Below are 16184 nucleotides of genomic sequence, written 5' to 3'. Positions count from 1 at the left end.
AAAATAAAAAAAATGTAAAATTGGCTATAAATACAAAAAAGAAAGAAAAAAGGAAAGAAAAAGAGGAAGGAAGAAAGAAATGAGGAAAGAAAGGAAGGGAGGAAGGAAGAGAAAAGGAAGGAAGAAAATTTCTCAAGTAAAAATCTAGGCGATGTGGCAGGAAGGAAGGGAGGGAGGAAGGAAGGAAGGAAGAAAAGTTTCTTAAGTAAAAATCCAGGCAGTGTGGCACTCCCTGGTGATAGAGGGCCTAGGCACCTTCTGTCTTGTGTGATCACTATTCCCAAGAGAGCTGCCACATATGGTTCTGCTTGTCATGTCCTGCACGTGGTCAAAGCCCATGATCAGCTAGCTTATCAGGCATCCTAGGGCACTGGTTGAGTCGGTCTGGAGGAAGGAGGGTCTTTTTCTAATTCACGAAAGGGGACCACCTGGACCCCAAGTTCTATGGGGAGGGTGGGCCTTTTTCTGAATCGCACAGAGCAGTGTCATGGTCCTGATGGTTCAAGATGGCTTTTCCAGTCCCAGGCCTTCTGTTCACATTCTGTTTAGCAGGAAGGAAAAACAAGGAGAAAGACAAACCTCCTCTCTTAAGAGTACTTCATAGAAGTTAAATATAACCATATCCACTTTTGTCCCGTTCTTCTGACATTTGGCACTGCAAGGGGGGCTGGGGAATGTAGTCTTTATTTAGGTGGCTATATGGACAGCAAAAATTCAAGGATGAAGCATAGAAAACCTATTTGGGGACAGCTAAACATCTCTCCCACACCATGAAATGAAACAGACTATAGAATGAGGTTAGTGGCTTGAACCTAGTTCTGATCTCTAAATAAAACTAATGGTGAACCACTAAAATCCCTTCCAGTTTTATAATCCTACTCTATAAATCTTAAGTTTGGAATAGGAAAACAGAAAGCACATTTCCCAGACTTAGCTGATTAAAGTAGGTTCAGGGATGGGCATTTAATAACTAATGCTTAGTTGAGGCCTTAGTCTATATCAGACACTGTTCTAAGTGCTTGAGGTTGATTAACTTATTTAAATTCTTATATCAGCCCTATGAGATATTGTTAAAAATCCCCATTTTATAGATGATAAACTGAGTCACAAGAGGTTAAGTAACTCAACTGAGGCACAGTAAATGACAAACCCGGGAAGTTGACTTCTGAGTGCATGCCCTTAGTTGGAAACCTACGACCTCTAAAGTGACAAGTTGGTTCACTGAGAAGCAATCCTGGGGCCTTTGGGGGAATTATTGAGAAGGAGGCTCTTTTTTGTTGTTGTTACTAAACTAGTAGAACATAAGCCTGGAACTGTGGCAGCCTGGAACTACTTCAGAAGCAATGTGAAAGCCCATTGAGAATGAGGTCCAGGAGGAACACGGAACTGAGATGGGGAAAGAGATATTCTGGTGCTAGCAGGATTCACTGTGTCTGAAATCAGATACCCCTAGATTTTTCAGGTATTTAAATTTTTTTATTCTCATCACTACCTCCACCTGCCCCACATACCTTTTTTTAAATTGAGCTTCTGAGATTCAGTAGAGTTGTCTTCTGACAACACAGTAAGTTAACCAAATTCATGGACCTATGTCTGAAATCACTGATTAAGACACTAAAGACAGAAGATGGAGTATGTTCTTAGAGCCACATGAATTAAGCAACTTAAGTAGTAACTTGTTGAGAAGTATGGAAGAATGGAAAGCAAGAAAGTTGCATATTTAGATATGTAGGGGGTGGGGCTGAGAAGAGAAGACTGAAAATTCAGAGACAACTATCACAATAATGCTTAAGGTCTCTTTAATTTGCGTTCAACGCCTGGCTACATAACCTTGGGAAAGTTCACTCCTCTAAGCCAACATTTCTTGTGTAAGAGGAGATTAAAGCTAGCATTTATATATCTTATTTGAGGTTGTGAGGATAATATGATCATACAGGTTAAGGGCTTAGGCCAGTGCCTGGAGCACTAAATACTCAATAACATTAGCCTTCCTTAGCAGATGTGAGATTATAGAAGCAGTTTGAGGGAAGAAGCTTCAGAAATGTGGGTTACGGCAGCATTTCAGTGTAACTAGAGAAGGCTTGTGGTTGGGGGGTCTAATTACTTTCAATTCCCGAGAGTAATTAAGACCTGAAGAACAAGTTGGGACAAAGAAAGTGGAGTAATGCTCCATTTTATATATATATATATATATAATATGAAGCTAGTTTGGACCTATATTTATTTGGCAAATAAAGTTCCATTGAAGGTTTGGAAACAAAACGGTGCTGACGGATGGGGATAGCACTTGCAAGGAGATGAAAGGAAACTGTGGCTTTTAAAAAGTTGGAAATCCCCTACTGTGGGAAATGTACTAAAGAGATTACAGTGATCTAGGCCTTTTCTCCTCAGAGTGATTCTAGATCTACAGCATCAGGAACATCTGGAAGCTTGTTAGACATGCAGAATCTCAGGCCCCACTCCAGACCTACTGAACTGGAGACTACATTTTGATAAGATCCCTGTATGATTTTACGCACATTAAAATTTGGGAAGCACTGGTCAAGGCTAGAGAAAAACGCATGGATTTCATTGTTTGAAATACAAAAGAATGCAGGAATGTGGTCCCAAATCACTGGAACATCTAAATGTTGGGAATACAGTGGCTACACGTAGCATAGTTTTCTTCAGGCTCTGTCTCATTTGAGGTGTGTGCCTACCAAGTACAGAAACGTAGCACTAACCATTGATCTACATCCTATCAGTGTTCTTCACACTAAGACTGATGCTAAGGAGTAATTCTGGCTCCCCAAGTTTTAAATCTTTTAAGTGGTCTTGAAATTTTAGTGAATGATAACTCCTTGTTTATTGTGAATAAAGGAGAGTTGGATTCGTTATGTATTGCTGTATAACACATGACCCCAAAGCTAAGCAGCTTAAAGCAACAAACTGTTCTATCCCTGTCTCTGTGGATCAGGAACCCAGGAGTGGCTCAGCTGGGTGGTTTGGCTCAGAATTTCTTATGAAGCTGTATCAAGCTGTTGACAGGGGCTGCAGTCAGTCATCTGAGGCTTAACTAGGGCTGAAGGATCTACTTTCAAGCTTGCTCACATAGTTGTTTGCAGGCCTCAGTTTCTCACCACATGTATGTATCCATAGACTGCATGAGTGGCTTCATGGAATGGCAGCTGGTTTTCCCAGAGCTAGTGAGCCAGGGGAGAGAGACAGAGACAGGCGGAAAGAGACAGAGAGGGGGCACTAAAAGTGGAAGTTGCAGCCTTTCATAATCTAACGATGGAAATGACACACCATCACCTTTGCCATATGTTGGTCTCACAGACCAACCTTGGTACAATATGGTAGGGGATTACACAAGGGTGTGAATATCAGCAGGTGGAGGTCATTGATAGGCCATCTTGGACCCTGGCTACTCCAGGTGCAGCTTGTATAGCTGGGAGTGTCTTCAGTCTCTATGGAGAGGAGGGTACTGAAACGATGTTTGGCTTGCAGATCTCATACCCATATTTAAACTTCAAGAGCTACTGATCCAAGCAGAAATGGATTTTAGTCCTAATTGGTGGGGGAAAGAGGGGAATATGGAAGCAAAGAACACCTATTCACTTGAGATTGCCTTTATATTCCAAAAAATTGGATGCAGAACACTCTCAGCAGTTCTTTAATTCATAATTGCCTCAAAAGTGGGGAAGGGATGTTTTACTTGAAAATAGTCAAACCGACTCCTCTAAACAGGCCATACTTGCCCGCGTACTAACCTTCCTACATCAAAGGTTGGCCACAATGAATGATGAATGTAACCAAATGTTGGGAAAACTTTTGCAACTCCTCTTATCAACAGGCCTGCAGATTCTGCTTCAGGTGATGCCATATGCTTCTTGGTCAGCTCTGTGCATCTTTATGCAATCTCTCACACTGAACCGGGCATATGATGAACCCAACCCACTTTACCTCCCATTGTCTATATAAACTATTAAAACTGAAAAAAGATTGTGTAGAAGAGCTATTGTTGCCCATCTCCATGGAATTTTGGCTGGGATAGATACCTCCAGTTCCTATATAAAAAGTATTTAGGGACTTCCCTGGCAGTCCAGTGGTTAAGACTTTGCGCTTCTACTGCAAGGGGCTTGGGTTCGACCAGGGATCTAAGATCTGCATACCATGTGGCATGGCCAAAAAAAAAAAAATTTTTTCTGTTAAATTTTTCTTCTTCATTACAGAGATATTCAGACGAAAAACTCTGAATACATCACTAATCATCAACATCACTAATCATCAGGGAAATGCAAATTAAAACCACAATGAGATATCACATCACACCTTTAGAATAAACAAGAAATAAGTGTTGGAGAGGATGTGGACAAAAGGGAACACTCATGCGCTGTTGGTGGGAATGTAAATTGGTGCAGCCACTGTGAAAGTTCCTCAAAATGTTAAAAATAGAACTACTATATAATCCAGCAATTCCACTTCTGGGTATTTATTCAAAGAAAACAAAAACACTAATTTGAAAAGATATATACACCCTTATGTTCATTGCAGCATTAATTACAATAGCCAAGATATGGAGACAATCTAAGAGCCCATCAACAGATGAATGGATAAAGAAGATGTGGTACATATGCAAGTTGTTACCTGTGCTTCTGACAAATTGGCTATGGGTGGAATGTTCCAAAGACCCCCTCCTGGAGTTCAATACATTTGCTAGAGTGACTAACAGAACCCAGAGAAACATTTTACTTACTAGATGACTGGTTTACTATAAAAGTTTATAACTCAGAAACAGCCAGGTGAAAGAGATGCATAGGGCAAGGTATGTGGAAAGGGCTCTGAGCTTGCATGCCCTCTCCAGACCCTCTCCCCAGATCTGCACATGTTCACCAACCTGGAAGCTCTCTGAACCCCAACCTTTTGGATTTTTATGGAAGCTTCATTACACAGACTGATTGATTAAATCACTGGCCATTGGTGATTGAACTCAATCTCTAGCCTCTCTCCCTTCCCAGGAGGTTGGGGACAGGGTAAGGGGGTGACTGGGGGTGAGGTGGGAGTGGGACTGAAAGTTCCAACTCTCTAATCTCAGGGTTGGTTCCCACAGCAACTGGCCCCCATCCTTAGATCAGTAGGGACTTCCCCAAAGTCACCTCATTAACGTAACAAAAGACACCTTCAGGGCTCTCCTCAGGAAATTCCAAGAGTTTTAGAAGCTATGTGCCAGGAATGGGTAACAAGACCAACTATATATTTCTTATTATAAATCACAATATCACACCTTCTAAGAAGACTAACACAAGAATTCAGCTAAAACATTGAGAATTGAAAAGTTAGCCATTATTTGATCTAACGTCTCCTTCAATATAATGGATTTTCTTTGGTATCCAAGACTTCTGATAAATGAATCGTACTTAGATTAAACCCAACTCTGTCTCCCTGAATTACTCACCAATTGGTTCTTGTTCTCTGAAAGAGTAGTTCAGCTTACTCTATGACTGCCTTTCAAGTGCTATTAAATAAAAATGCAAGTTTTAATACTAGGTCCTCATCTTTGACCTTAGGGAGTCACTTAAATACTTTGACTCACTGTTTCTTCAACTGCAAAATGGCAAGTCCTACTTTGTTCATGTCATAGGGTTGTTGGGAAAGTAACAGTAACCATTTCGTAAATATTTACTATGTTCTAGGTATTAATGAGAACTTTATACACTGAGTTATTAATACTTCTAATCCTATGAGGCTGATGGTATTATTCCCATTTTACTGAGGAGAAAGTTGAGGCTGAGAAAAATTAAATAACTTGGCCAACTACTACAGAGTCATAGGACTAGGATTTGAACACAGTTCTGTCTGGCAGCAAATTCCTGGACTTAATCATTTTACTCTTTGGCCTGCTATGAAAGAAAGTACTTCATAAATTTCAATTATTCAGATATTTCAAATGATTTCCTTTAGCCTTTTCTCCAGGTGAAACATTCTCATTTTTTTTCAGTTATTCCTTGAAGAACTATCATTTCCCCAGCCCATATCATTAGATTCACTGTCCTCATGGAGTAGCATGTTTTTAAGGTTCCCACTTAACATATCCCAGCTAGAATGGTAAGTGATGTCCTAATGTGGCTAGAGTTAGGAACAATATTCCACAATGCTTCTCCAGCTCATAACATGTATGTTCTATCTGTTTCTGAACCCAGACAAGCTAAAGCTTTGTTATCATCCTCCTCAATAGGCTGCAAGGGTCAAACATGCTGGAACTTGCGTCTGAAATGAATGAATCAGTGTAGAATCTGAGTTCAACATCTTTTTTTTTTTTTTTTTTTTTGTGGTACGTGGGCCTCTCATTGCTGTGGCCTTTCCCGCTGCGGAGCGCAGTCTCCGGACGCACAGGCTCAGCGGCTATGGCTCACGGGCCCAGCCGCTCCGCGGCATGTGGGATCTTCCCGGACCGGGGCACGAACCTGTGTACCCTGCATCGGCAGGCGTACTCTCAACCACTGCGCCACTAGGGAAGCCAGAGTTTGTGGATTTTTAAAGAAATAAGTCAGAGTGGATTTTTTTTTCCTTTAAAAAAGTCACACCACTGACTTGCATTTTCTTGAGTGGGAGAGAAAGGGAGGGGTGGGCTGCCGGGACGTTCCTAACTTTGGGTACCCAAAAGCAAGTATGTGGAGAAGAGAGACTGAGATCCACTGCTTCTGAGGCAACTTTCGTATCAGCTGCCTGGGCTAAGAGGTATGAGATTAAGAGCAGTGAGATTATGTTATGGCCCTTGTTTCAGCTGAAGACAAAGTGTAGACTGCATAGTAGGATCCCACTGGATGCCTGTTAAGTAGGTTAGGTTGAAGCATGTGATTATATCTGATGGATGGGTGGGAAACTCAGTGCCAGGTACCCTGGAGGTGCTCAGTCAATATGGGTTCATCTTAGCAATAATGCTGAGGCTTCAACTACTACTTGATGGTTTCATTTTACAATTTGTACAGGCAGAGCAGGAATCATCATCGAAGCTGGGAGGGTCTAGCACTAGGTGTTTAGAAAAATCATTTCATTCCTTATGTTTTGGGGGATGAGAACTAAAGGGGACTAGTGTATTTCTTTGTGCCCCGAGAATCGCGTGTATTTATCTTTTGGCCTTGACATGGTCATAAAATATGTTTTCTTTAAAGGAAAAATTTACGGAAAACTCATATTCATGTTGAATGATTTTAGGGTTGATTTGTTATTTATGCATTTCTTTCTAATTGTGTTTTTTTCTTTTTACATTGCAAAAGAAGTAGACTCTGGCTATGAAGTCCAAACTATCACTGGGGAAAATGAACTTCACCAAGTCATTTGTCATGACAAAAATGGCTTATCAGTCATAGTTAAAACAATCTAGGAGTTGGTAAAGATATTTTGATTTGTTCTTGTGAAAGATTTACTTCTTAAGACAAGTCCAGAATACTTAAAATACTGAAGTGCAAATACTTAGATAGCAAATGTATTTAAACCTCAAAACTCAAAAACATTTAGGAGACCATGTATTTGCCTATGGCATCAATAAAGCACTTGAAAATATTTTGTTTTATAGTCACACATTTTATTACAAATTTCTTTTATTTTGTACCTAATAGAAAAGCAAGTTTGGAGTCTATTTACAAGTACTATATACATTTACATATATTACATACAGTTAATGAATTTAAAGAAAATGGGCAGAGAAACACAATATATATGGAAGAATATGCCACTGTACATGGTTTATTATCATGGTCCTTAGTATTACTGAATCTTTACTATAGTAATAAATACAGTTCTATATTTACACATCTTATAAAACATCTCATAAATGTATTTTTTTCAATTCCAAGTTAAAACATCTGATCAAAATAAACATGCTTATATAAAAATAAATCTACCTAACAGTCTTTTGGTTTGGATGTAGTGAAGCTAATGTAGTATAATAGAAATTATTAATTCATCCTTTGACCTTTAGTATTTAATAATTTTGCCTTGTACAATACCTAACACATGTATTAAATATGGAATAAGCAGAGAAGTCATGTTCTTGACATCAGGTAGGTTGATCCAAAGACAACATAGCTAAAACCAAGCTAAATAAACAGGATAATATATTACCAAGTTCCTGTTGAGTCAAAAGTGGTTTCAGACATTGTTGCTAAAGCTACTAGAGGTACCTGTGAGAAGTTATGTCAGTGGATTTAGTTTATGCTGTGTCTGCATTTGATTGTTACCTTATGATGCACATCAGTTTGAATCAAGTGATAAAACCTCCTGTGAAAAATGTGCACTCACCCAGCGGGAAAATAATCCCAGGTTGCTTACCGTCTTTTCTGCGAATGTCCATTGCCGGCAATGGAGTTTTCTTCGAACCTCTGGGCACCAAGGAGTTAAAAATGAATTAGACAAGACCTCATCTGTACATCATTGCCTTCATGGCAATTTATGAATTTAAGTTCATTTTCCTTTCAAAGTATTTGTAAGCAGTTTTATTCCACTGAGGGTGGAACCATCTAGTGCTGATACCTAAAATCTAGCATCTCTAAAAATGATGTGACTATGAATGAATTAATAGTGCCTTATGTTATCCATTCACAGGGGTATTGGTGACCTGGAAGGATCCTTTCTGAGGAAAGGTGATGCAGTACTAAAACATCTCCACATGGTCATTAAAATGAAATCCTACTGGTCACAACCATTACTTAGTAATGTAGGCCATTTAAAAACTTTTATTTTCCTAATACCTCCAACCATATATGAAGGGGTTTTCTGGTTTAAAACCCCTTTCGTAAGCAAGTGAGTTGAAAAAGAATTAAATTGAAATCATGGAGAATTTTTTGAACATTTCAATCTGTTTTTAAAATATTTATATATATTTTAGGCTTACCTGAAGAGTGTGACTGAGTTATATAGCTTGAACGAGTTATATAAGCAGCATTTAGACTTATTTTATTTTTCACTCTCTTGTATCAATAATTATCAGCTTTTTGACACTGAGAGGTTTTTTTTTTTTTTAAATCAAGTTTCAACTCAGCTCTTTTTAGTTACTGCTCTGATATACTCAACCTCACATTTTTGGGTTTTCAATTTTTGAAAACTTTCTCTCACATATTAATTAGAGACATGGGACAAATGCCACAGATGAAAGATGACAGCTTTCGGTCATCGGATAAGCTGGTGGTGACCCAGAATTGGAAGGCAGGTCATAGGCTCTGCTGGCACTGGTGAAGGTTACCAAGGCCTGAGTTGAGTCACAGGACTGTTTCTCAACATCATCAGAGTTAATAGACATCAGGCTTGTGTGTTTCGATCTTGTCCAGAAGTGGGTTTGCTTTCCCAGGCTCCCCAGATCCTCCTTAAAATGAGGATTGAAGAGGATGTAGAGAAGGGGATTGAGACATGCAGGAAGGGGGACAATCACCAGAAGGATAAACTTAATTACTTCAGGGCTGATGAATGTGAGGTTCAGTAGAGAGGAGAAGGACAAGAAAGCCACCGGGCAGTAAAGGATACAGTTGGTGAAGAGCAACAGAGCAATGTGCTTCACCATAGAACAGTCCCAAATATTCTCCAGGTCTCCCTTTTCCAAATTGCAGTAGAGCTTGGTGTAGGCAATGGTCATCACGAGGAAGCAAAGGGAATTGAGCAAGACGAGGGCCACCATGTAGCCTGTGGCGCTGGGCTCCCCAAAGGGCAGCGGCAGGCAGAGCGGGGAGGCGCTATACTCGCTGCCGCTCAGCAGAGGAACCGCGGCGATGGTCGCCGCCAGCATGGCGCAGAGCGCAACGATTGCTTTCAGACTGGAAAAAGGAGTTTTCGTTTCGAATTTTGCAGAGCATTTCACAGAGAACCCACGCTCCAGGGCTGCCAGGGTAAGCAGGAAAACCGAGGATTCCGAAGCAAAAATGGACAAAAACCCGACGACCTGGCAGCCGACCCCCTGCTCCCACCACGCACCGTGCTGCGCAAAGCTGCCAAAAGTAAAGGCATCCACGCCAGCCAGCACAGCACTGGAGACCCCCGTGAGCATGTTCACCACGGCTATTAACCCAATTAACAGTTTTACGGAGGAAATGTACAGAGGGGCTCTGAACACGGTTGAAGTCACCAGGGCATTACACGTCAGGGCCAAAACTGCTATGGTCCACACTCCAATGCGGATCAGCCAGCTACCGAACAGGTATTCGCAGAGTTTGAAAGGGCCTAGAGGTCCAAGGAAGAAAAAGACTGGGTATCAAATTAGGGTTCACAACTTTTGCCAAATTACCTCTTTGTTTCTCTTGTTAGGACACCAAGAGATAGAGACCAGTAACAGCCATGGTAACACACAGTTCCCTTATGGCATACTCCACTTTATTAAACCACTATTTAATATAAAGGTGAATATACCGGGTGCCCAGATTTTCAAGCTATGCCCAGAGAAATGGAGCCGGGGAGTTTAAATCACTGGATTCAGGTCCCCCAAATACAGCAGTGTGAGGGCCAGGTAACAAGTCAGATCTCTGGTTTTTGTTTTTTTTTTAATAAAGTTTTTTTTTTGTTTGTTTGTTTGATGTGGACCATATTTAAAGTCTTTTTTGAGTTTGTTACAATATTGCTTCTGTTTTTTTTTGTTTTGTTGTTTTGGTCTGGAGGCATGTGGGATCTTTTCTCCCCGACCAGGGATCGAAGCCGCACCCCCTGCATTGGAAGGCGAAGTCTTAACCACTGGACCACCAGGGAAGTCCCTCCTGGGCGTTTTATGATATTTGTCCAGAATGCTTCAAGAAAGGTTCTGTAAACAGGGAAGGAGAATCCTAGGGAAATACTCAGTGATGTTAGAAGAGGAAGTATGAAGGTGCATTTCATGAGAATGTCATCTTAGGTTTACATTGACGTTTGACGTTTAGGTGCAAGGAACCATCAAATTGTTGAAAATGAAATATCAACCCTCCCCAGCTGTCTTTTTTTTTTTTTTTTCAACTGGCCTATCCTATTTCAGGGAATGGGACAAACAATTAAGTGAATAATATATATAGTTTTTACTTATCTCTAAAACTATTATTTGCTTTAACCAAATAGCTATTTAGAGAAGACTTACAAGAAATCACTGTCAAAAATCAGTGATTACATGAAGCAAGACTGTTGCATACCAGACTAAATAGCTAATATTATTTTAAAAATTACATATACTTCTAACTATAAGATTGGTTCTTTCATTTCCATTAATCTGAATCAAAAGTCTCCTACAAAGATCCTATTTATGAATGGAGACCAACTCCAGGGAATGAACATTTGTATTTTAAAGGTCCCCATGGGGTGGGATATTGATGAGCTGCAAAGATGGCACAGATTTTGCCTTGAAGTGTAGCCAAATGTCCCTGATGGCCTCAGAATTAAGGGTGGGTACTGCTGTTGAGCAGTTCTGATGCCTTTCTCACCTGGGGAAGGTGAGCATTGCACCGAATGAAGGGCTTTCAGGTCTTCCTCAAAATCAAGCAGGAAATCTTCAAGATCACGCTCATCTGCAGGAATGAGAAGTTCTGGAATGATTAGTTCTGTCTCTCTTTTCAGGGGCCAACTTCCAGGGAGGAGAGTCCTGGATTGCCCTAGAGACATGAAATGTCACAAAGGGAACTGAGGGTCAGACATCCCACTTTTCCCTGGGCTTTCTTGCAAGTCTATTATAAAATTGCTTTGGGATGTTCTACTCAAGCTACTATATGACAGAATTTCAGCAGAACTGGGGGCAAGGGACAGTAACCCTGGACTCCCTGTCATAACGTCGAAGCTCTCTCATTCTGTTCTTGTTCCCTGGAGCTCACGATGGCCCCAAATTGCACTGACCTAAATTAGAGAGAGAGCGTGGGCCTCTCCATTCAGTGGAAGAACCACTTTATCCAATTTTCTAACACTTAGATAGCTATAGTGCAAATGTTCTGAGCTGTGTTCTCTGAGTACAAGAGGGAGAATTAGTAAGTTTCAATCTTTCTGGGGAATTCTGCTTAACAGAGGACAAATCAAGTAACTGGTGCTTGGATTAGCTATCCATGAAACAGGAGTTTTGTGATCTAACACACTTACTGATTTAATTGGTCTGGGGTGAGGTTTGGGCACCAGTGTTTTTTAAAAGCTTCTGTGTGATTACAATATATGGACCAGGGTTTTAAATCGTTGTCCTTGAAAATAAACTCCATGAAGAACCTTGTCTCTCTCGTTCATTGTGTGCCTCTAGGGCATAGAACAGTGCCTGGCACACAGTAGACACTCTAATTGTTTATTTTTTGGGGGGAGGGTTGAATAAATATAGTAGAAATTAGGGTGGGTGAGGCAGAAAAAGCAAAAATGAAAGCAAGAACAAGAGCAAGACATGTGCTGTAGCCTAAAATAAAAAAGCCAAGGGCTATAATATCAGCTCCTTAATCAGGTCTGTGTGCAGGAAGAAAAGTTAAGATAATGTGCAGACAGACTGAATCGTACTTGCTTGGGAATCAACAAATCATTAAGACCCAAAGGAAGAAAAGCCAGTCTATTTAGACTCTGTGCAAACTTGCAAGGTTGGCAGGGAAAGGAAATTGGGGGCTGCCCAGAGCACTGCCTCATTACCACAGGTGTGGTTTGAGGTACATTGTTGTCTATTTAAGTCAGGTCTTGCTTCAAGGAAAGCCAAGTGCTTTACAGACATTATTTCATTTCACTTTCCTGACAGCTAGCCTTTGTGGGGTGTAGGTGGGGAAGAATGTTTTAGGATTAGTTGGATAAGAAGTTGGATTCTTAAGCCCTTCTGCTGAAATATGGAGGCATCTAAAATGTCTATATCCTCCATTCCTCACTGGGGTTTAAGAATAAAAATAGATTGTATTTTCTGGAGAAAAAAGCGCAGAAGCATGTTTGAAAAAGTTATCCACAGGGATAAGGCCCTCAAAAAAGTTTATGAAAATATTGATAATCAGTTTTAATATTTACCCCTGAGGACAATATGTGCTAAAAGGGATCTAATTGTAAATATAAGTATTAAGAAATCCCTTAGAGAAAAGATGACTTTTTAGAATGAATCCTAAAGGAGTTTTCTCTTTCTCTAAGAATCTTTAAAAAGTGGGATTGATCCTCAACTTGCTGGGGTGATCACATAGGGACTTGTTTGGAGTTCAGATGATCTGCTCGATGACTTTTCAAGCCCCGTTCAGACACAATTTCATCACAGTGACATAGCAGCTCTTACCTTGAACTTGAAACATTCCAGCATCTTTCTTATGAAGGTCATCTGCACTGCTGTTGTCGCCTTTATTCCATTGATTAGAAATTTTATAGACATTTTCACATACTCCAAATGCACAGCACTGATATGCATAAGGCATTTCTATAACCCTTTGAATGAACAAAACCAAACAAAAACACACACTTAAAGAAATAGATTGTTAAATACAGTGCTCATCTTTCACTTAATAATTCTGCCTGTGGATCTTAGCTTTAATAAGTAATCTAAAATATTAACTATGTGCATAAAGATGTTGATTACAGTGCTATTCAGAACGGAGTTATTAAAAATTATTGCCATGAAATGTGGACAGTTGCTGAGGCCGAGTGATGGATATATTATTTTCTCTACTTTTGAGTTTGAAGATTTCCATAATAAAAACACTAAAAAATGACTGTTAGGAAAATTGTAACACCATTAAAAAGTGCTTATGGTATGACATAACGTAAAGTGACAAAAAGGTGATATAAGTTTGTATACGTACTGTGATTCTAACAATTAAAAATACATTGGAAACAAAATCTGGAAGGAAATAACATAAAACTTTGTTTAAGGGTATTTGTAGACATTTTTTCCTCTCTTTCATTTTCTAAACTCTCTTTTGGGGTTATGGTTTTAAAGTATGTAAAAAGTACTGTGGTTTAATATATATACAGAATATATATATGTGTATATACATATATATATGTGTATATACATATATATATATATAATCTTTCAAGGGACTTTTCGCTAATAAGTGTAACAGGTTTTAAAGAGCATTACTTAAACAAATATTAATTTAGTACATTTTATTAGAACATATACATGAGCAAGACGAATTTAAACATGTCAACAGGAGTACAATTATGTTATAATGTTATTTAATTACATGTCCTAGTTTGTATCTCACGGATCAATGGTTTTCAAACTCTTTCCATGAACTCTGTGGTTCCAGGAGGCATCTTTGAAGAAGGAAGGAAGTGTGGTCAGGAAGACACGTTCTCCCACTCCAGGGCTTGTCCTAACAATGCCCCAGGGGTGGGGAACTTGAAGGCATGAAATGCAATTCAAAAGAGTCCCATAAATTTTGAAAACCACTATAACACGTCTATTGTTTCACATGACCACAAATGTATCTTATTAGTTTTAATGACAAACTCACTTGAGTTCTGGAAAGTTTTCAGATGATATCAAGCTCTGTAAGGCATGATTTCCTGTTAATTTTAAGTGAGTTAAACCATGTAACCCAGTTACAGGAAAAGACGACAGGCGGTTGGATGATAGGTCCCTGCAAAACATCAAACAACAATTGGCTTTTAGTCTGTGTTAGCATAAAACGATTATGTTAAAAAAGCAACCTAAAGATGATTAAACTGCTCCATAAAAACTTCTAAGCAGGGTCCTTCCTCTTAATGGTAAAAGGAACCATTTTGGTTTTAGCTCCTGAACAACTCTTCTATTTACCATCAGAATTGCAGGAGAAAAATGTTTTAATCACACCCAAATTGTAATTTCTACATTCAGCTTAATTCTGCCAGATGGGGACATCGAAAATCAAGTGGAGGGTGCTACACATAATTTGAAAAGTGGTGCTGACTAGATCAAGTTAGGGGTGAGGGGGAAAACATTGTTGGGGGTTTATTTTCTTCCTTCTCGCCATAACTTCTGTCTGACCAGTTCCTTCTTTGTCTCTGAGACACAGGAGAGAGGGAGAGGAAAGAGCAAGAGATGGAAAGGGAGGGAAAAAATGGACAGGAAGATTTTCTGTTAGTCAGGATGGCAAACTGTAAAATGAAAGACCTTTAGAACTGAACTGATTACTTAGTCCATTCCACCTGATGGCTCAGCAAAATTGGAAAATTTCACCTCAATCACCAGAACCAGCTGTCACCCAGATGGTCATTTATCCACATAAGGACGCACATGGCCTTGGAGGGGTGGGGGGTGGGAAGTGGGGTGTTCCTTTCTGGTGTGACCCAGCTCCAGTGCAGGAGACACTGAGGGCTGGGCGTTCTGTGCACTCGGGCTTTTTCAGCAAAACCAACATTTTTGATTAATCAGATGGGGCCCAATTATTAAAAGACATGCCATAAACAAGTCATGAAATACTCACAGCTTTCTTAGAGATGGCAAAGTGGAAAATGCATTGGGGTGAATAATGGCAATTTTGTTCCAAGCTAAATTCCTATTAAAAAAAAAGGCAAGTGAGAGGATTATGTGAAAGAAGACTGTGTGAAGTTTTACCATATATATTCATTCTTCTAACAAAATGTAATTTCCATTCAGGACAGGAGCAATTAACTTATCAAATCATCTTTCAGAGGCAGATATTAATAGTATAAAATGATGAAAGAGAATTTTAAAGCAACCTTGTTTAAATCAATCCAGGAAAATCCTTCAGGTGGATACTTCAGATCTTACTCTCTTCTTGCTAAAAAGTTGACTTTAACAGGGTTGTAAAATTTTATTAGGGCATTTCTAAGATGAGTAGGGGTCAGGGAATTGGAAGAGACAGGAACTTCTGAGGCTCTTCCTCTGACAGGCAAGTAAATTTTAAGTTATAAAATGTCCCCGGATATGTAATGAAACTCAACAAAAATTTGTGTACATTGTCCATGTATGTCAGGCCTTAAGAGAAACACAGAGATACTTTAAAAAAAAATTCCCAATAAAGAGAATGGACATTTAATTCTTTTTTTTTTTTTTTTTTTGTGGTACGCGGGCCTCTCACTGTTGTGGCCTCTCCCGTTGCGGAGCACAGGCTCCGGACGCGCAGGCGCGGCGGCCATGGCTCACAGGCCCATCCGCTCCGCGGCATGTGGGATCTTCCAGGACCGGGGCACGAACCCGTGTCCCCTGCATCGGCAGGTGGACTCTCAACCATTGCGCCACCAGGGAAGCCCCTGGACATTTATCTCTTAACTGGGAAATGAAGAAGAGAGGGGCTAGCATATGTTAGAAATAAAAGCCTTTGATA

General features: G+C 39.9%; 1 protein-coding gene across 3 annotated transcripts in view; it reads right to left on the bottom strand.

Annotated features, from left to right (window-relative positions):
- Positions 1-8510: 8510 nt before the first annotated feature.
- The window catches only part of LGR5 (leucine rich repeat containing G protein-coupled receptor 5), a gene marked incomplete at its 5' end in the record, with an annotated part of 119674 nt that continues 112000 nt past the window's right edge, over positions 8511-16184 (bottom strand). For all 3 annotated transcript variants that reach the window (XM_082665122.1, XM_082665123.1, XM_082665124.1), the window contains 5 exons: positions 8511-10191; positions 11409-11492; positions 13190-13335; positions 14370-14495; positions 15321-15392. In XM_082665122.1, the coding sequence (XP_082521248.1) occupies positions 9104-10191; positions 11409-11492; positions 13190-13335; positions 14370-14495; positions 15321-15392 (1516 nt within the window). In that variant the 3' untranslated portion in view covers positions 8511-9103. The remainder of the gene's footprint in view (positions 10192-11408; positions 11493-13189; positions 13336-14369; positions 14496-15320; positions 15393-16184) is intronic.

This window comes from Grampus griseus (genome assembly GCF_964374135.1).
Source record: "Grampus griseus genome assembly, chromosome: 11".
Taxonomy (NCBI): Eukaryota; Metazoa; Chordata; class Mammalia; order Artiodactyla; family Delphinidae; genus Grampus; species Grampus griseus.
This window is presented reverse-complemented; position numbering and strand designations above follow the sequence as displayed.